General features: G+C 42.7%; 1 protein-coding gene across 2 annotated transcripts in view; it reads right to left on the bottom strand.

Annotated features, from left to right (window-relative positions):
• LOC140394506 (myosin-11-like) overlaps nucleotides 1-20,853 on the bottom strand; it is an 81,497-nt gene that overhangs the window by 24,305 nt on the left and 36,339 nt on the right. For both annotated transcript variants that reach the window (XM_072481837.1, XM_072481836.1), the window contains exons 11-27: nucleotides 20,195-20,316; nucleotides 19,746-19,815; nucleotides 18,881-19,041; nucleotides 18,597-18,705; nucleotides 17,420-17,551; nucleotides 16,356-16,562; nucleotides 13,686-13,823; nucleotides 12,680-12,803; nucleotides 11,226-11,397; nucleotides 7,602-7,814; nucleotides 7,134-7,278; nucleotides 5,811-6,017; nucleotides 4,440-4,544; nucleotides 3,497-3,649; nucleotides 2,344-2,592; nucleotides 1,556-1,768; nucleotides 161-373 (exon numbers count right to left, since the gene is read on the bottom strand). In XM_072481837.1, coding sequence (XP_072337938.1) covers nucleotides 161-373; nucleotides 1,556-1,768; nucleotides 2,344-2,592; nucleotides 3,497-3,649; nucleotides 4,440-4,544; nucleotides 5,811-6,017; nucleotides 7,134-7,278; nucleotides 7,602-7,814; nucleotides 11,226-11,397; nucleotides 12,680-12,803; nucleotides 13,686-13,823; nucleotides 16,356-16,562; nucleotides 17,420-17,551; nucleotides 18,597-18,705; nucleotides 18,881-19,041; nucleotides 19,746-19,815; nucleotides 20,195-20,316 — 2,733 coding nt within the window. The remainder of the gene's footprint in view (nucleotides 1-160; nucleotides 374-1,555; nucleotides 1,769-2,343; nucleotides 2,593-3,496; nucleotides 3,650-4,439; nucleotides 4,545-5,810; nucleotides 6,018-7,133; nucleotides 7,279-7,601; nucleotides 7,815-11,225; nucleotides 11,398-12,679; nucleotides 12,804-13,685; nucleotides 13,824-16,355; nucleotides 16,563-17,419; nucleotides 17,552-18,596; nucleotides 18,706-18,880; nucleotides 19,042-19,745; nucleotides 19,816-20,194; nucleotides 20,317-20,853) is intronic.

Here is a 20,853-nt window from a genome sequence, read left to right as displayed (position 1 = left end):
CTGCCAATAATGGAGTGAACACTTAATTTTCTATTAGAGATAACAAAGCCCTTACAAATGGGCATATTACCTCGAGGTCAAAGTGGACAATTGATCAGGACAGAAACAGGAGTGTTTAATGTATTGTGCTCGTGAATTCTAGCTTGGTCAATCGTTGTACCTGTTTAACCAGTTGCCTCCTCTTCTCTTCATTCTGCTCATCCCGGGCCTGCAGCTCCCGATCAAACTGTGTTTTCAGAGCTTGCAAATTCACTTCCAATCTTAACTTCGCATCCTCTGTTGCCTGCAGCTCATCCTCAAGCTCTTCTAACTGGGTCTTCATCTCCTCTACTTGTTGATCCAAAGCACGTTTGGACTTCTCCAGGTCGTGCACCTTCCAGTTCAAAGGCAGCCGGGGTGGTAATGAAGGATTTGAATGAACAGGAATTGAGAGAGAAAGAGGATGAAAAAAACTGTTAACGAGCCGTTATAATTTGCTAAAAAGCAGCACTGTACTTTCAGTTTATCAAATGTTAAAAATCTCATTGCGGATATTTAAACCTTTGTTTTAATGTAATCAGAATGGCGAAAGTGTATTCTTCTTTTCATTAATGAAATAAACTAAATTAACAAACTGGGATATGAAGAAAGTGTGTGTGTGCGGGGTATGTTAGTCGTGTGCGTGTGTTCATGTGTGTGCGTGTGTCCATGTGTGTCATGTGTGCGCTTGTCCGTTTGTGAGTGCGTGACTTTTAAGGTTTATTTGGGCTGGAGATCCCAAGTCTTTACTCCGCCTCTTCCCTTATAATGAGCCATAATTGCCACCACCTGTTCCCATGGAGCAATGTCGGCCATGTTCTACGTCATGATTGGTCAAGATTGGAATGCGACTGGAGCTGCCAATTTGTACTTGTCCGGTGAAGAAGCCCGTTCCCCTGTCTAGCCCTCTCTGAGAATGGGTAAATACCATCAGGACAGATAAAAGCATCGTCTGTCAAAACAGGGATTTAAGCTTTACTTGCAGGTCCAGACCCCCTCTCCAAACGTCAAAGATCCATTTGATTATTAACTCAAAAGTCAAACAAAAGCCTTGATTTACTTGTACAATGGAATCAACACCTCAACCTGCATTAAGTCAATGTTACAATCATCTAAAAAAAATATAGCTAAATGGTTAGTTAAACGGGGCCTCGATTTTGATGATCTTTCCAAGAGCCGGTGCAGACTCGATGGGCCGAATGGCCTCCTTCTGCACTGTAAATTCTATGATGATCTCCCTCTTCCCCATTGTCTTCAACCCATGTTGGATTCTACATTGCATTTTTGCGTATGTTTGTTTTTTAAAATTCCGCATACCCAATTCATTTTTCCAATTAAGGGGCAACTTAGCGTGGCCAATCCACCTACCCTGCACATCTTTGGGTTATGGGGCCGAAACCCACGCAAACACAGGGTGTCATCTCCACACAGACAGTAACGCAGAGCCGGGATTGAACCTGGGACCTCGGCACCGTGAGGGAACAGGGCTAACCCACTGCGCCACCGTGCTGCCCCACACTTTTGCGAATTTACTTACATTCTTGCCTACATCATCCTTGGAGCTCATAATATCTTCCATCTCCGCTCGCAACTGTTTGTTGACCCGCTCCAGGTCCTCTTTAGATTGCAAGGCCTCGTCTAAAGCACGTGTCAACGCCAGGGCCTTGGTCTCCTTCTCACGACAATCAGCCTCTGCCCTATCCCTTTCATCTGCATATTTAGCGGAGATGTTCTTCTCCTCTGCCAGCATCTGAAAGAATGAAGATATAACACGCATTAACAGGGAATTATTCAACTTATGTCAGATCAATCTTAAGGATTTGCAGTATTTCCTGTGCAGAATAATGGATTTTAAATCAAAATTCAATCTTAAAAAGTATCAGCGGTGAATTATAGGAATAACAGGAAAATGTACTTGGCCTAAATGTTGACATAACCTCACTGCTTTGTCACCAAAAAGGCAGCCATTTGGCCCACTGTCTCTATGCTGGTTCTCTGGATGAGCAACACAGAGTACCACTCCGCTGCCACCTCCCTGTAGCCTGGCACATTCTTCCTTTTCAGATAATAACTCAATTTCCTCTTGGTTATCTCCATTGATTCGACAGCCAGCACACTCGCAGGTAGTGCTTTCCAGATCCAAACCACTCGCTGCCCGAAGAGGTTTTATTTTTACTCATGTCAATATTTTACCGCGCTGTTTTATTCAATAAGGCCGTCATATTGGAAATGTCCATCAAATTTGTAAAACCTCTATTTAAAAGATAATTCTCCCTTTCTTGGAATTATCGGATACAACTGGTCTGCTCCGGGGGAATACTGTACCTGGTCAAATTTCTTCTGTTTCTTCTCTAAACTGGAAACAAGTTGTCGCTGATTGTCGAGGTCCACTAGGAGGTCATCAAGCTCCTGTTGCAGCCTGTTCTTTGTCTTCTCCAGCTTATCATAAGCAGCTGCCTTTTCCTCAAAGTTCTGGGTAATTGCTTCAATTTCCCTCTGCAGTCTCTTCTTTCCTTCTTCGAGACCCTCCAGTGCAGAAGCATCATCGTTTAACTTCTTCTTGGCATCGGTCAGCTGCGAGGAAATCAATGCTTTAGTCACAAAAGTACAAGTTTCGATTCATAAGTCAACACCAACACCAGACCCATTTGAGTACTGCCCTCTGTAATTGTTTCTCTGGCACCCAAATGTATATCTACCTCCCAGTCTCCACCCTCCCCCCTCCCTCCCCCACCCCCCACAAACAGTTGCCTACTTATGTGTTGTAAATCATTTTGCCAGTTGTACAGAATTGGTGCTGTTGAACTGGTGCACAATACCCGACCAGTTCTTTTCTTTTCTTTTTTCTTTTCTTTTTTATTATTACTTTTTTTGTTGCTATGTTTGTGTGTGCCCTTCTCTTCTAGATATATATTATTTCTTATTCTGTGTACATAACGGTAAATATACTTTGTTCAAAAACTCAATAAAAAAACATTTATTTTTTAAAAAAGTTTGGATTCATAAAACACTTTATTAGCTGTTCCAAGTTCCAAAGAGTTTCAGAACCAATGGACTATTCCCCCAAGTCCAGTCACCATGTGAATAAATGCGGTAGTCAACCGATGCACAGCAGGATCCCACAAACAGGAGCCGCATGAGAAGGATGCCTTTTGTGGAGGGAATTTTAATATTTGCACAGTACGAGAATCTGGAAAGTTATTCTTGTGCGTATGTACAAGTTTATCTCAAATACCAATATCTCCCATTTGGGAAGTGCGCTAAGTGTCTTTGCAATATTTTGCGATTGAAATTTCTACAATTTTAATCAAAGCATCTTAATATATCCAAGGACGGAATTAGTTGAGGCTAGAAACCTCAAAAGAGACAAAGACATTTTCTGCAATTGTTAGATTTAAATTTCAGATAATGTACAGAATATTCCGGGTTAAAAGGTGATCTGGGCAGGTCCATTTGGAATTGAAGTAGCTCCACTCACCTGCATCGTCAAGGTGGAGATTTGCCGTTCCAGGTTCCTCTTCGCTTCTCCCTCTTCATCCAACTGCTCCTGAAGGCTGTTCTTATCATCCTCTAACTGGCGCAGACGAGTGGACAAGTTCAGCTTCTGACGCGTCTCTTCCTGAAGCAGTTCCTATAGAAAAACAGAACCATATATGTTTTATATGAAATAATCAATATAAGCATAAATACAAGGTCGACAAAATAAATGATTTGTTTTTCACAAAGATATTGGGCGCGATTTAACAGGACAGAAACAGAGTCCAGTTTTGGGTGCGTCTAGCGGGGTGTTTCTCCGAGAGCAAGGCTATTTAACGGCCATTTTTTTTTGCCTCAGTGAGCAAAGCCCCGCCCAGGCCACGCTTACATCATTTCCTGGTCAGGCGAGCTCAGCTCGACAGTGCAGGAAGAGTATTCACAGATCGGGTCGCCATTTTAAAATGTCGCCATGATCTTTCGACCCCATCAGCATCCCCACCACGCTCTTCAGACCACCCCACTGCACTCAACTTGAGGAGTCCTCGAGTCCCCCCTTCGCCCCACCTCTCAATGGCAAGCCACCCCTGGGCCCGATCCCTGGCACGGGCAACCAGACACCAGAGTACCTTGGCACTGCCAACCTGGCACCCAGGCAGTGCCCCTGCCAGAACTCACCCGCGGTGCCTGATTGTTGGCGCACGATTCACCTCGGTTCGTGCCGGGCGCAATCGTGTCGTTAAGTCACGCCCTTTATGTTTATTTTTAAAATATTTATGTTGATTGAAAGAAGAAAAGTTTTTATAATCACTTGCTCAGTAACTTGGCTTGTTACAATTTTAAAGAGATGATGAAAAAATATAATTGATTTACATTTCTTTACTCACTAGTCTCTATATTCTTCGGAATCTTCTCGTGTATTGTACATTGTTAAAAAGCACACCCACCTGTGTGTCCTGCAGCTGAGAACCAAGGCTCGACACATCCTTCGCAAGTTTAATTGACTTGCCCTCAGCTTCATTCAATATGGCGGTAACATTGTCCAGCTCATTCTATAGGGGGAATAATGTCCAAAGTATATAATTAGTGACGTTGCTTATTTTGTAAAACTTTTGTTCCAATTGTTGTCCCTCCTTTTCATAAAGGTATTCATTCATTGTTGTGTGAGAATTGGTGGCTGGCAAATTCCTCACGCTGGCATCCGCTCAGCGTGTGTGAAGCTAGACAGGTGGCGTTGACAGGCCAGTCACAGCAGGAAGGCCCCACAGGGGGAAGGCCCCGAAGGCCAAAACGCGTCCTGTTTTCAGGTCAATGGATCGCGACCAAGAGCAGGAGGAGCAGGACTATTTTTATTTATTTTCTGCTTCAGGGGCTCCAAAGTTGATTGCAAACCTCTAACTGCAGTCAGCTAAATTAAAACAACGCAGGATTGAATGAACCTTGGGTGGGTCATTATGGTGGGGGCAACCCACCCCCCAGAAGCAAGGTTGGTGTGGAGCCGACCCATTCCATGCCAGCCTGCCCCGGCCGCCATAATGGTCTGCAGACGGGGTAGCGAGGGCAGTGTGGGACGTCCATCCTTCATTCGGGGGGAAGCTCTCGGGAGCTGTTGGCCAATCCATCAGGCCAGCAGCTTCATCAGTCCCAGCAGCACCAAGAGCGCGGTCGTGGCTGCTGCCGGGACTGCAACCAGGAAGGAGAAGGTGGTGCAATGGACCCTGGAAACAGTGTCCAGCATCTTGGCCGGGGAGGGTTTGGGCAGGTGAAAGATAGGGCGGCGGAGTGTGGTGGTTGGTTTACGGTAACAGGTGGGTAGGAAGAAGGGGGAGGGTTCTATCTTTGGGGGCCCCACCCCTCAACTGCAAAGGGCAGACCCCCCAAAGATGGTATTTCCCCCTTCCTGTCTGCATCACTCACCTGATTAGCTGGCTAGTGATTCCAAATAAACCTGTTGTTGTAAAACTTCTTATATTTAAATGTGGTGGGCAAACCCCAATTGCAGCACCTGCCCCCCTCCCCCCATATATTATGGGGTGCCTCAGACGGGGGTGGGAAAGTGGGGGGGGGGGGGGGGGGGAGCCCTTGGCCTATTTTATGTGTCCTCCTGTCAAAAGTACACCCCACACGTGCACTTCAAGGTTGAAGGATTCTTCTGGAAACCAGTTAACATCCCCAAATTCACCATCAGAATTCTAGATCAGGCGATTTGATAGGCGTCAAAATCCGTGGAATGAATATTAAAATATTTCATTCACTATCACAAATAATTTAACAAGTGCACCTGGACCTCCAACCTGTGCAAGAAAGTTTGCACTGACCTGCAACTTGTGCACTCTCTCGTTCAGTTCAGTCCGGGCACGTTCCCCATCAGCCACCTTAACCTGGAACTCCTGCAACTGGTTCTCCAGCTTTTTCTTCTTGTGTTCGACTTCTGCTTTAGCCGTGGACAGCGCCCGCACCTCATTTGAGAGCTCGCTATTCTCCTTCTCCAGACTGTTTTTGTTCTTCTCGAGGTTAGCTCTAACCTGCAGAGTGTGGAGAATATTTGGTTGAGGAACAGTTTATTCAATAAGCATTCTTGAAAGTTAAGACAGTTCTTACCTTGGTTTCTTTTTGGGAGTATTTAACAGATATTAATTAATTAATTACCTGATTAAATACACAAAATACAAGTGAAAACTTTGATCACATGAGGCTTCGTTTGGGTACAGGTGACACCAGGAGCATCTTTCTGGCAAGGAGACTTTTAAGATGCTAACTGTTAGGGTAACCTTTCCCGAAGTTATATTGTCACTCATGGGGTGTGGGCATTGTTGGCAAGGCCATCATTTGTTCCCCATCCCTAATTGCCCTTGAGAGCAGTTAAGAGTCAACCACATTGCTGTGGGTCTAGAGTATGGTGGGAAAACTGTGACTCAGTGACAACGTATGGGTTCGGAGTGTGGCCCACGAGATATTTTGTTGTCCATTGCCCTTGCGCAGGGACGCCACAGTCGGCTAATTTTCCTACCGGTATGACTGAACTGATTCGCAGGTAAAGCAAGGGAGAGTGAAGTGAGGTGTGCGCTAATTGTTCACAACATTGACTGTGAGCGCTCTGTGTCGAAAGTGAATATTTATTTTGTTTTTACCATTTGAAGTTGATCGTTGTGCTAATATAGGAATGATTAAGCATTTTCTACAACGCATTATGAAATGTTCCCCGTGTATTAAATGTAATTAATCTTATTCATGGGTCATGGTTAGTGAACAAGCCCAATTTCAATCGTGTGGCCCATGCAGCCACTCACTGGCCAAAGTTGCTCATCACTAATCGGCAGTCACATGTAGGCCAGACCAGGTAAGGGTGGCAGATTTCCTTCCCTGAAGGACATTACTGAAGCAGGTCGGTTTTTATGACAATTGATTATAATTATATAGTCTCCATTACTGAGGCTAGCTTTCAATTCAATATTTTTTTAAAAATTATTAATCAATTCATCGAATTAAAATTCCACTGGCTGATGTGGTGAGATTTGAACCGATGTCTTCGGAACATTAGTCTGGGCCTCTGGATTACTAGTTCAGTGACATTATCACAACGTCACCATCTTTCCGTATAACTGTACTGTGTGGAGCTGGTTTATTCATTTCTCATGTACCCGTTTTGCTTGCTCCAGTTGCTCTGTTACTTCCTCTATGGCTTGACCGTGTTTCTGTCGCATTTCATGAATTTGAGCCTCATGTGTCCTGGATTCTTCCTCCAGGGCGCGTTTCATCTCAGAAACCTCATGTTCTCTCTTGGCTCTGTTCATAAGAAATGAGAAGTCATCAATGGTCTGATTTTTCCCAACCAAATTACATTGACATTTCTCATAAGATTGTATCTATTTTATGATATAAACGAATGTGATATATGTACAGTCTTAAATTATACCACAATGTGTTTTATTACAGGAATATTCTTCCATAAAATTCATGGCATCTTTCCTTCGATGCTTGTAAATATTGTTATGGGTTTAAAGGTCTAAAGGTTATTGCGTCGAGGGCTCTCCCATTAACTGAAATCAGACTATTCGATTAGTTTGATATTTGTTACACTACATCTGTTAAAAAAACACTTCAAGTACCTCAACTCTTGCTGTGTGGCTGTGCTGTCCAATGTATCTTCAAGCTCAGTCTTCAGGGCTTCCAGTTCTTCACCTAGATCCCTCTTTTGTTTCTCAGCCTTGTTCCGAGCTGACTTCTCCGAGTCTAGGTCTTCTTGAAGATCAGATATGAAGGCTTCCAACTCACGGATTTTCTTCAGAGCATTATTTTTTAGTGCAATTTCTTCATCAAGCCTACATTTCAATTTGAATACAATTCAATTAACCCACATCATACAGCATATTGAATTATTGTATGCACGCATGTTTGTTAATTTTGGAAAAATGCTGTGAAGGAAATAGAACCTGTTCATCTGACTTTGATGTTTATATATTTTCTCAACAACGGGATTAATTTAAAAGCTGCATTTAGTGGCACCAACTGGTCTAATTAACAAGATTTGTCGTTGCACTGCTCAGAATTGGGAGGACGATAATCATCCATACTTCCCTGGAATCCACTCGTTGATGCAGTCAACATTACTGAGTAGGACTGTATAAAGGGAGCAAACTCTGGGGGCTCTTCCAATACTGGTCTGTGGGCTGTTAGCCACAAATCCACACTTATCCTGGTATGTATTCTGGGATAACACAGGCTGCAACTGGATGCAGCTTTAACCAAAAGATACTCCAGACCTTGAAGTTAATTCAATCTGATTTATTGAACCAGTAGCACAGTTAGCACAGTTCTCTATGAGTTCGACTCTCTGCTAACCTAAGTGTGGTTACTCTGTCTGACTGAACCAGACTAGCTCTTAGCCACGTGCTGGAGGTGTGATACTGTACATACACCCTGACTCACTCTGTAGATGTTCATCAGTGGAAAGAGGCGGAGTGTGAGTGCCTCGTGCCTTTTATAGTGAGATACCACCCCTGAGTGTCCTGCCTGCTCATTGGTCATGCCCTGTTCTCTGTGTTCATTAGCTGCCTGTCTGTGGATCATTATCTGCATGTCTGCATATCATGACACCTTTGAGAGAGAAGGTGAAAAAGCCCAGTTGTCATGAACCTCGCCTGGAGACAGCAGTAGACAATATTCGCTCTGTGCCTCTCCTGGTAACGAGTTTAGAATGACAGTTTGGATAATCAAGTGTGAATAGTTTCTGGAGGCGAAACAGATTGTAGACGATTGGGAAGGTCCCTGAGATATACATATGTAAATGTCTAGCCAAAGGAAGTTGAAGTAGAGTCATCCAGTTTTTGTGCATCTGTCTTTACTTTACTTTAACAAATAGTCTTTAACAATTGTTAGACAGTAACTGGGCTGTTTATTCTCACTGGGGTTTCACTTGTCTCCTCCCACCAAAACAAAATAAAACTATACACCCCCACGAACCAGTGTTCCAAGTGTGGCTTTCCTTGGAGATAACATCACTGTGCTTCGCGACACTTTAAATAAATATTTGCGTTTATTTCCACCGCTGGTGCCATTAATGAAGGAGTGCAGTTTAATGCTGTCAGGCTGTAGACTGAGTTCACTGAAGTTTTCCACACAGCCTAGTGCAGAACTAACACTCGATAGATCCTGAGCAATCCTTGTCAGGATTGTGGCAAGGTTCTACAAATGGCAGTGAGGTCCACAATTTAAATAATTATGGTCTACAAATAACGAAAATGCTGTGTGCCTGTGAAGTTTAGACTTTCAAAATAAAGTGCCACTTCAATTACTTGCGGGCAATGTTAGGTTAAGACCCATGATAGTGAGGATGAAGTGGGCCATGGCTAACAATAGAAAGCGGGTGATTTGAGTAAATTAATTATTGCAGATTGATGGTGATTTAGCCAGCAGTGTTCCCCATTTGAGATTCAAGGTGGAGGAAGGCAAATAAGATTCTAAATTTTAGACACATAAAGACTGAACTCTAAAACAAGGAGGGTGGCATGAATCCGTCCAAGACATTTGGCCACAGATTAATCATTCTGTCGGAAATAACAGCTGAATACTGCAGACGATGGAAATCTGAAATAAAAGCAGAAAATGCTGACTGAAGTCTACAGGTCGGGCAGCGTCTGTGGAGAGAGAAACACAGTGGACGTTTCGAGCCCACACGACTTCTTCACAGCTTTTCTGTAGAAGGGTGATATGGACTCGGAACATTAAGCATGTTCCTCTCTCCACACTTATTCCACGATGCTTTGGGCACAATTTAAAAAAAAAAAGAAATTTAGTGTACCCAATTCATTTTTTTTTCCAATTAAGGGGCAATTTAGCGTTGCCAATTCACCTATCCTGCACATCTTTTGGGTTGTGGGGGCGAAACCCATGCAAACACGGGGAGAATGTGCAATCTCCACACAGACAGTGACCCAGAGCTGGGATCGAACCTGGGACTTTGGCGCCGTGAGGCAGCAGTGCTAACCACTGTGCCACTGTGCTGCCCCCTTTGGGCACACTTTTAAGTAACAGAGCCTCGGGCGTGGGAAAATCCAATGCAGATTCGTTGTGGCAAGGATAAGAGGCTACAATTGTGACAAAGGATTCAGAAAATCAAAACTGTTAATTCTCTTCAGCAAAGAGGGCGTAGGGAAGATGTAATGGAAATCTTTGAGAGTTTGGGAGCATAAATAAAAGATTATTTTAATTTATTAGTCCCAAGTGTCATAAACCTAGGGCACGAGAAGACATTTCTCATGTAAAGTATTATCACAGTGTCAAGTAATTCTAACATCAAGTTAATCATGACTTTTCAGAAGAAATTAGATAAACTTGTGAGGACGGAAATACTAAAGTGAGTTTGGGAGGGTCAGAGAATTGGGATTAGTTTACATAACATCAATGCGGAGTCAGGGTAGAAACAGGTACCAGGACAGTGGGCCAAACGGCTTCAAATTGTACTGGCATTTCTCATTTTATTCACCGTTACAATTTAAAAAATCACCCTGAAGGCTAGCTGACTATTGATTCAAACAGTTAGTTTCAAGCACAGTGGATAAACAGCTGGTTTGTAATGCAGAGCAATGCCAGCAGCGTGGGTTCAATTCCCGTACCGGCCTCCCCGAACAGGCGCCGGAATGTGGCGACTAGGAGCTTTTCACAGTAACTTCATTGAAACCTACTTGTGACACTAAGCGATTATTTTTATTATTATTGATCTGTTTACAAGGGTCCTTCAACCACACAATAGAGATTAGCTTTTTGAAATGTTCATAAATTTAACTCTGAGTTGAGCATAGCCTTGTTAAAGGAGTCATTAAATTTTAAGTCAAAATGACTCACTTTACACTGTGCCATATTAAATAGAGTAAAAGACACATGTTTTAGGTCAAGAGTCATGGGTGACTACTGCTCCTTGGTTACGATATACTTTCAGCTGTGCAAGAAATGCTATGGCTTCACCATTGTGGCAATAATGTGGAGATGCCAGCGTTGGACTGGGGTGAGCACAGTAAGAAGTCTTACAACACCAGGTTAAAGTCCAACAGGTTTGTTAAGCTAGCGATTTGAAACAAACCTGATGGACTTTAACCTGGTGTTGTAAGACTTCTTACTGTAATGGCAATAGACTGGGCTATTGTTTGAGTACGTTGGTTTGTGCCAAAGATCTAAAATTCTTATGAAACAATTAGACCAGCGCAAATGGTTGGGCTGGCTCCTCCTTTAGCTACCTGCTCATAGCTGCCTGTAACTCTTCCTCTTTCTTAGCAAGCTGCATCTTAAGCTCAGCGATCTGTTGCTGAAGTTCTGCCAGCTGGTCATGGAGATCCGTACCCTCTCCCTCCAATTTCCTCTTCAATTTCTCCAGCTCCTGTCTGGTCTTCTCTTCCTTCTTGAGCCGTACTGAAAGACGCAGGGATCTCATTGTCATCTCACGAGTACTTACAACTTTTATTCAAAAAACATGCTACAGGCAATGCTTTAATATTAAATTGCTTTGCACGTCTCCAGCGATTTTCAATGCAGAAGGACATCAACCCATGGAGAGGATTAGAAAACATCTGGATGTCATGTGCTAATAAACAAGAACTCATTTTACTTTTGAATTTACCCATCTACAATGAGACTGAATAAATATAAGGAATAAACTGGAAAATATAAATCTTTCATTTCATAAGAATGTAAACAAATTGAGTTTTGTAAACCCAACATAAGCCAATGCCAATAGAACCATATTAAATCAACCACTTGGCGGTTTGGCCGGGTGGTTAACAGTGAGTTGAGTGTTTTGGGTTACAGGAAGATATCGACGGGATGGTCAAATGGGCAGAAAAGTGGCAGATGGAATTTCACCCTGAAAAGTGTGATACACTTTGGCAGGAACAATTTGACAAAGAAGTATTCAATGAACGGCATGACACTGGGAAGTTCCGAGGAACAAAGGGACCTTGACCTGTTTGTCCATAGATCTCTGAAGGCAGAAGGGCAGGTTAAGAGGGTGGTGAAAAGGTATATGGGAAACATGCCTTTATTAATCGAGGCATAGATTACAAAAGCAGAGAGGCCATGTTGGAGTTGTGTCGAACTTTGGTGAGGCCACAGCTGGAGTAGTGTGTGCAGTTCTGATTGCCACATTATAGGAAGGCTGTTGCTTGGGATGTAACATTTAAGTTATGAAGAGAGGTTGGATAGGCTTGGGGTATTTTCGTTGGAGCAGAGAAGACTGAGGGGCGACCTGATCGAGGTGGACAAGATTATGAGGGGCATGGGGAGGGTGGATAGGGTGATTCGAGAACAATTGGGGCATAAGCCAGGCTGCGACAGGTGTGAATTCCGTGGAAACTATTTTACACACGGGGTACTGGAGATCTGGAATCCTCTCTCCCTAAAGGTTTTGGATACTGGATCAATTGAAGTTTTTAAGATTGTGATGTCTTCCGGCCTTCACAACCTTGCCCCTCACCCGAGGTGTGGTGACCCTCAGGTTAAATCACCACCGGTCAGCTCTCCCCCTCAAAGGGGAAAGCAGCCTATGGTCATCTGGGACTATGGCGACTTTATTTTAGTCATAATTAATGGTGTCACAGATTCGAGGGGCAGAATGGCCGACTTCTGGACGTATAGCGAGCAGCACTTTACTGCAGTGGACATTTCCAGTTATGGTAAGTAAATTAACTTAATTTACCTTCTAGATCTGAAATCATAGACTCATGTTTATTCTTCAGCTTTGTCAGGTTCTTTGCCTTTTCTTCCTCTTCGGCAAGATTGGTGGTAAAGTCAGCTATTCTCTCCTCTAGAATTTTCTTCTCCTATTGTGGGTATAGAATTGTGATTGTGCGGAATCCATTGCTACACGAGGATATTGCAACATGCTGTACACGCGTAGTGAAGATTTCCTCAAGCCACGATGATACATTCAAGAGACTTACAGGCAAATGTTGGAATGTCCCAATACAATTGGCCCATCATTTCTGTGCTCAGGCTTTTCCTACACGTAAACCCCTTAGTTAAACCCCACATTCTCCAGCCCACTCCTCTTAACCTTTAGAGAGTCCACTTATACAACTGAGAAAACTCAAAATAAATCAAGACTGTGTGAGAGAATAGAAACAGTATTGTGACCTGCAATGTATCCCTGATCTTGCTGCGTGCAACAAACAGCTCATCCAATGCCACAGTCCGATCCAGCTATTTGGGATATATAACCTAACTACTGGGAGGGAACCCACAGGGTGCAGTGCAATGTTGGTTTTGCACCCTGCCCGATATTGTTGTCTGTTGACTTCAATGGAGAGCAAAGTCAGGCAGCATGTAAAACAAGCAGTGCGCCCAATTCCATCAGATTTATAGTAAACTATTTTTTCTCTATAAATTGAGAGTACCCAATTTGTTTTTCCAATTAAGGGGCAATTTAGCGTGGCCAATCCACCTAGCCTGCACATCTTTGGGTTGTGGGGGCAAAGCCCACGCAAACACGGGGAGAATGTGCAAACTCCACACGGACAGTGACCCAGAGCCGGGATCGAACCTGGGACCTCAGCGCCGTGAGGCAGCAGTGCTAACCCACTGCACCACCGTGCTGCCCCTACAGTGAACAATTTAGGATAAAAAGGCTCCCTTTGTGCCTGAGCAAGTGTTAGGTGAGTTCAGAGGTGCTGCAGGAACTCTGTAAGCCTTGCCGAGACACTAACCTTTGCAAATTTGATATTTTGGTCTTCTAGGATTATGATATCGTCATCCATCTTCTTAAGTTTGGCCTCGATGGTCACTTTGTCCAGCTGCAGTTTCTGTCGTGCAGCTTCCTCCTCATCCAACTGTTCCTCCAGATCCTTTCAAAGAAAACATACTTGTGGGGAGATATACACAAACTGGGCTATCTTGATTATTACTTAAATTTGTAATCAAACATCAACAAACATACATTTCTAATCCATGGACTGGGCCATTCTCAGTCGCAACATAGGAACAGTAGGAGGCCATTCAGCCCAGCGAGCCTGCTCTCCCATTCAATACGGTCATGGCTGATCAGTTACTACAATGCCTTTTTCCCACACTCCCCATATCCCTTTATGTCAATCTCTGTTTTGAACAGAATCAATGACCGAGCTTCCAGAGCCCCTGGGGAAGAGAATGCCGAAGATTCACAATCCTCAGAAAGAGAAATCTCCTTGTCTCGGTCCTAAGTGGCATCCCCCTTATTTTGAAGTTGGGCCCCTTGGTTTTAGACTCCACAACCAAGGGAAACATCTGCATCTACCTCTGTTTATTCCTTTAAGTATTTTGTAGGTTTCAATGAGATCACCTCTCATTCTTCAAAACTCGAGAGAATACAAGCCCAGTTTGCCCAATCTCTCTTCCCAGGGCAATCCCAGGAACAAGTCTGGTGAAATTTCATTGCTCGCCCTCTATGCCAAGAATATCCTTTCTACGGCAAGGTGACCAAAACTCCCCATAATACTCCAGGCGCTGTCTAACCTGGGATCTATACAATTGAAGCAAGTCCTCACTAACCCTGTACTCAAATGCTCTTGCGATAAAGGTGAACATCAGCCTTCCTAATAGTTTGCTCCACCTGCATGTTAGCCTTCAGTGATTTATCGACAAGGACACCCAGGTCTCTCTTCACAACTACACTTTCTAATTTCCCACCATTTGGGAAATTCTCTGCACATCTGTTCCTTCTACCAAATCGGATCACCTCATATTTTTCCACATTATATTCCATCTGCCATGCTCTTTCCCACTCGGTAAGTCTGTTCAAACCTCCTGTAGCAGCTTTACATCTTCCTCACAACACCTTCCCGTCTAGCTTTGTGTTATCCATGAACTTGGAAATATTACATGTGGTCCATTGCATTGATATGTACTGTAAACACCTGGAGCCCCCTATACTGTTCCTTGCGGTAGCCCATTAGCCACAGTCTGCCATTTATTCCTACTCTCTGTGTTTTGCCTGTTAGTCAACCCCTAATCCATGCCAATATTGACCTCCTATCCCATTTTGCTAATTAACCTCCTGTGAGGGGCTTTATCAAAGTATACCACAGCCACTGTTTTGTTAGTAACATCCTCGATAAACCCCAACAGGTTACATAGAACATAGAACAGTACAGCACAGAACAGGTCCTTCGGCCCTCGATGTTGTGCCGAGCAGTGTCCGAAACCAAGATCAAGCTATCCCACTCCCTGTCATTCTGGTGTGCTCCATGTGCCTATCCAATAACTGCTTGAAAGTTCCTAAAGGTTCATCAAACATGAATTCCCATTCATAAATCCATGTTGACTATGCCCCAATCAGATCATTATTCTCGAAGGATGTGACTTTTCTCATCCTTTATAATAGATGTAGCATTATTCCTACCAGAGGGCAGAATCTCAGAGTAAGGGGTGGCCAATTAAAGACAGAGACAGAGACCCTCTTTTCTCTCAGAGGGTAGTGATTCTTTACCACAGACAGCTGTAGAGGCTGGGTTATTTAGTATGTTCAAGGCTGAGATGGATTATTTAGTATGTTCAAGGATGAGATTTTTAACCAGTAATGGAATCAAGGGTTATGGGGATAAGACAGGAAAGTAGAGTTGAGGAATATATCAGATCCACTATGATCTCATTGAATGGCAGAGCAGACTCGATGGGCTACCTTTGCTCCCAATGTCTTATGGTCTGATTATTACTGATGTAAGGCTAACAGGCTGCCCCATTTTCTTTCTCCCGCTCTTCTTAGATAGTTTGCTACCCTCCATTCTGCAGGAACCGTTCTAAAATCTATAGAATTTTGGAAGATAATCACCGATACATCCACTATCTCCATAGCTACCTCGTTCAACAATCTGGGATGTAGGATATCAGGTCCTGGAGACTTAGCAACTTCCAGTCCTCGCTGATTTCGCCAATATACCCTTCTTATTAATGCCAATTTCCTCTTTCTCCCTGGTCTCTTGGATCTCTACTTTCTTGTATCTTCCTCTGTGAAGACTGGTGGCTTCACCTGCATGTTAGCCTTCAGTGATTTATGGTTCCCCAGCATTAGATGATAGAGATCGTGCCCGAATGCTTTTCGTGCTGGGCGTTTAATGCAAGAGGGACAGGAGTAAGCAAAGACCTCTTGTGAAATGCAAACACCTAAATGACCAATTATGCTAACATTTGTCATCAGCCAAATGTATGTACATAAGAAGGATCTCACGAGGAGGACGAAGTGGCTGATGACAGCGGAAGACACAAGGTGCATTTTGCTGAACGCCTGATAATAACATTTCATTTGAAGTCGTAACTGTGGAGACCGCAATTGGGGGTCTCCCATTATCCCGGGGGAAGCTATTCGTTTTCCAAGTCCACCTTCTACGAAATTGCTCATTTACCAGGATTTGGGTTTGCATTTTCTTCTTTTCGTTTAGCATTTGTTGATTCCGATCCTCCTCCTCTTCTACTCGTGCCTCCATCTCATGAAGAATCTCCTCTAGCTCTTGCCTCTTGGATTCTAAGCGGACTCGCATTTCTTCCGCCTCAGCATATAGTTCTGTCTCAGCCTGCAGCTGTTCCTGCAGGCAAACCTTCTCCTCCATCATCTAAAAGACACAGAGAGGAGACAAACATTGCGGCAAGGTTACTGTGAACCATTTACTGCACCTCTCAACATCAGAGTTATCGGGAAGACAGCAATGGACGTGAGTGGTGACGTTTATGGGGGAGTACACAACATTACTCTACCTTAGAGCTGGGAAAGCCTATTAGCAAAATAAAAAAATGACTTAACCATCCCTTGCACAGCTGTATCCCAGAACACATCTAGAATTTAACACAGTTCTCTTCAATCAGTCGTAAATATACAGAGTGAAGTATTTCACAAAATAACAATAATAATCTTTAGTGTCACAAGGAGGCTCACATTAACACTGAAATGAAGTTACTGTGAAAAGCCCCTAGTCGCCACATTCTGGCGCCTGTTTGGGTACACAGAGGAAGAATTCAGAATGTCCAATTCACCTAACAAGCACGTCTTTCGGGACTTGTGGGAGGAAACCGGAGCACCCGGAGGAAACCCACGCAGACACTGAGAGAACGTGCAGACTCCGCACAGACTGTGACCCAAGCCGGGAATCGAACCTGGGACCCTGGAGCTGTGAAGCAACAGTGGCAACCACTGTGCGACCGTGCCCCCTCCATATATTATATGAACCGTAAACATATTGTGTTTTACATGTGAGTCAAAGGTTATTGGAGGCATTTCAAATTAACAAAAAGGAGAAAAAGCATTATTTACTCTTTGCTGGACCGCTTGGAAAAACTCTCCTTTGCGAGTTGGTCAGATCATAATCTTTAAGCCAACCGAAAGGCATGTTTACTTGCAATTTGGCTGAACATTACTGGGTGAACACGGTTATATGATGAAGTGGGATAGGTACATATGGTGCTGTGACCTTACCTGTGTGTGTTTCCTTTCAAGTTCTGAAAGAACAACTTCTGCCTTCTGTTGCTTTTCTTTCGTTCTCTGCAGTTCGTCATCTTTCAGCTGCATTTCCTCTTCCTGACGTGTGACCTGCAGCAGTGGCTTAACCTGGACCCAAAAAGTGGACATTAGAGTATCTTTGAACAATATGTTTTACTCTCCCCAGAGAGTTCCTCGCTACATATCAGCAAGAACACCCCAGGCATCTTCTAATCCACTCAGGAAACTTCAGCTCAAACACTTAATGTGTGAATATTGATTTAGGCAATATTCATATTTGTATCAAATCTTAATGTTGGCACATAAACCATGGACGGGTAGATGCTAATTCAAATTTATTTTGAATACACTTAGAGGAATGTAAATGTGAAGAATAATGAAAAATAAACTTCTTGTGATGTAACCAACCACTGTCCTGAGCATTTTCATTGCTTAACCAAAGTGAAGTACAACACTGATCAGTTTTGTAAAGATATATTTTTATGGTCAGTAAGTTTGTGCAGATTAGATGGAATGACCAAAGGAAGAAACTTATTTTTGGTCCTCAATGGGTACACAAATTGTCTCTTACTATTTGTTATTGTTTATATCATAAACCTCTAATAGTTACAATATATTTTTAAATGATTATCAAAGGGATTTCATTCCATATCTGCTATTCATCATGAAGTTAATGTTAGTATTGAGGGTATCACTTCACTGTGACGTTATGGGAAATGTTCAGAATACAAAGGGTTAATGTTGTATCATAATAAACCACTGGATGGAGCTAGATGCAGAACTATATAAAGCACTGACTCTCAGGCTTCTGGGAGAAGGCGGGAGAGAAGAGCATTGGAGCAGTGAGAGAGATCAGAGTACAGTTATAGATAGAGAGTGTGGAGACTAGTGTTAGTTGAGTGTAGATTATTAGATTACTGTTTACCATTGGAGTAAGTGGTCGAGCTTTAATAAGTAGTGGAAATAAATGTTAGCTTTGTTAATGAACTTAGCTTCTGTGGACTTTGTGAACACTACAACATCCACCCTGAGAATAAGAATCACAAAGAGCACCACACTCACTTATACCCATGTTGGTCTCTTGTCTAACATTAGAAAATATACACAATCCTTTCAGAAATGAGCAAGCAGACAAAAGTTATCTTGAACAAACCTTAGTGAATAGTCTCCACCATTGCCAGTTCCGCAGCTTCAGGTAAGCAGCACAATTTCTCTGAATGACTTTCATAGCAGTCAGCTGTTGCTGCCTTTTAGCAAAAGCCCTGGAATGAGTCAGAGAACTATTAACATTCTGCACTCACACCTTCGGACAACAAATCAGAAAATCAATGGTGCCCAATCCAGTACAAAAGGCTGGGGGAACTTTTTAATCAAACTAATATGGGGTACATTTCAAAATATTAGAAGGTGCTGGTGCGGTAAATCCAAATTTCTCACTTTCTGGCCAGGTAGCCTCGGCTCCGGGCTTGGAAAGAAATGATGACATCGGTAATTTTCAAATCTCTCTCCTCTTCCAGGTGAGCCAGTACACCAGTTCGGAAGAAGATCTTACTTTGTCCAATCCTGAACAGGTTAGAATCGAGTTCCAGGGCTTTAATCTGAAACAGTCACAATGCGTTTTAGTAACAATTCAGAATCTCCACTTATTAACCAAAAGAAAAAGCAAACATCTTTTCACCAAAACTGCTGGAGGGATTTGCACTAAATCCCGCTGCTGAGGCAATGTGTTTCTATTTGATCAGTTGCAAATGCATTCTGTGCGAATGAGAAAATGGAGATTATGAGAAGAGGTCGCTGTCTCCTTTCTTGATGTATTTATCACCCAATTGCTGCTTTAGTCAAAAAGCCAATATCCAGCATATTTATCTAATAATTAGCGATTAATGTGTCGTTGAAATAGACAATTTTCGTTTTTAAACAATGTGGAAGATTCAGCACAATCTGCAAATGATTGTTCGAGTGCAATGGCCTTAAATTTTCCAATCCAAAAATAGCACAGGTGTTCCTGATGTCCAGTGCCAACGCATTAATGGTAATAACTGTGAAAATGCATCAGACGTTGTATAGCCGATATTAGTGTATTTTTTGAATGCACCCACTCGAATCTTTTTCGGCATGTTCAACCTTTTATCAATTCCAATGGGAAATTGGCAGTAAATACAGGGGGAGGTGGTTTTATGGCTCCTCAGCAAATATCTAACTTTCAACTATCCGGTTATTGAGTGAAACTACCTGGTAATGGAGTGGGAGTTTCAGCACAATCGGTCTAGCTCTTGTTCATTTCCGGCATCACATTACATACCATAAGTACACAAGCCTGTTTTCCATCCATGAATCCTTTTGGAATAGCACCTGGAGTTAGGATTTCATATCTGAAAGAAACATTATAGATTAATAATTCGCTATATTTATCAAGCCTACTTTTACAGATAAGGCAACGCAAGTGGGTTCTGTGCAAGAACGTCTCGAAGCCGAGATACTGTTTGCAGGAACACTTTATCTTACGAATGATACAAAGTTTGCGTCATCTTCAAATTTTGCCCTACACCCCAAGTCCAGGCCATTGATACGATGAAGAAAAGCATTATAAACAAAGTTATTATACATTAAGTGTTCCCTCACAGGTATTTAGAATAGGGTTTGCGACTACATTGAGACGATTTGTTCAGCCTTCTGACGCTTTGGTTAAGAAAACTGACATTGGGAATTATCAACAACTGAAGCTGTCGCAACTGACAAATTTCCACTAACCTTTGGCGGAATTCCTGGAAGATAATCCTATTAGGGAATCCTTGACGGCAGATCCGGATTCCTTCCAGAACACCATTGCAACGGAGCTGCTCCAGAACCAGGTGCGCCTCAAGTTTGCCAGCCTGTAGGAGCAAAGTTTGTCTTAGTTAAGTTCAATGGAGTGCAGGAGCTTGTAAACTTGGATGGAGATAGCAGAGTGAACCAGTAGGTCTTTTCTTGTCTGGCGTTGCATGTATGTTACAAACTTTACACCTCCTTTGATATTTTTGACTTGCAAATTGAACATGTTAGTGCATTTGTAAGAAATTCATTAATTTACAGTCACAATGAAGATATTAACCTGCTCTGTTTGCTGCTTCAGTTAAAATGGGAACCGATTTAAAATTAATCTAATGCTTTTGTTAAATTAACAGAAAAAGAAATTCCTTATTAGCATGTTAATAAGCTTGTTACTAATATTGCACAATGCAATCCCAATCGATTCATCTTCATATTTTAATGATTTTGTTTAATTTTCAATAGCCCCTTACTCAATTAATTGCACGGTTCCTTGAGTGCCGTGAAAGAAATACCCATGTTCACTAAGAAACATGACACCATAAATTTGATTATGATAGTGGACCATTTGGTTCAATAGCTATCTCTACTTTGCTAAACCC

The sequence above is a fragment of the Scyliorhinus torazame genome, chromosome 17 (genome assembly GCF_047496885.1).
Source record: "Scyliorhinus torazame isolate Kashiwa2021f chromosome 17, sScyTor2.1, whole genome shotgun sequence".
Classification (NCBI taxonomy): Eukaryota; Metazoa; Chordata; class Chondrichthyes; order Carcharhiniformes; family Scyliorhinidae; genus Scyliorhinus; species Scyliorhinus torazame.
Note: the sequence above shows the minus strand (reverse complement) of the source record. Positions and strands in the feature narration are given on the sequence as shown.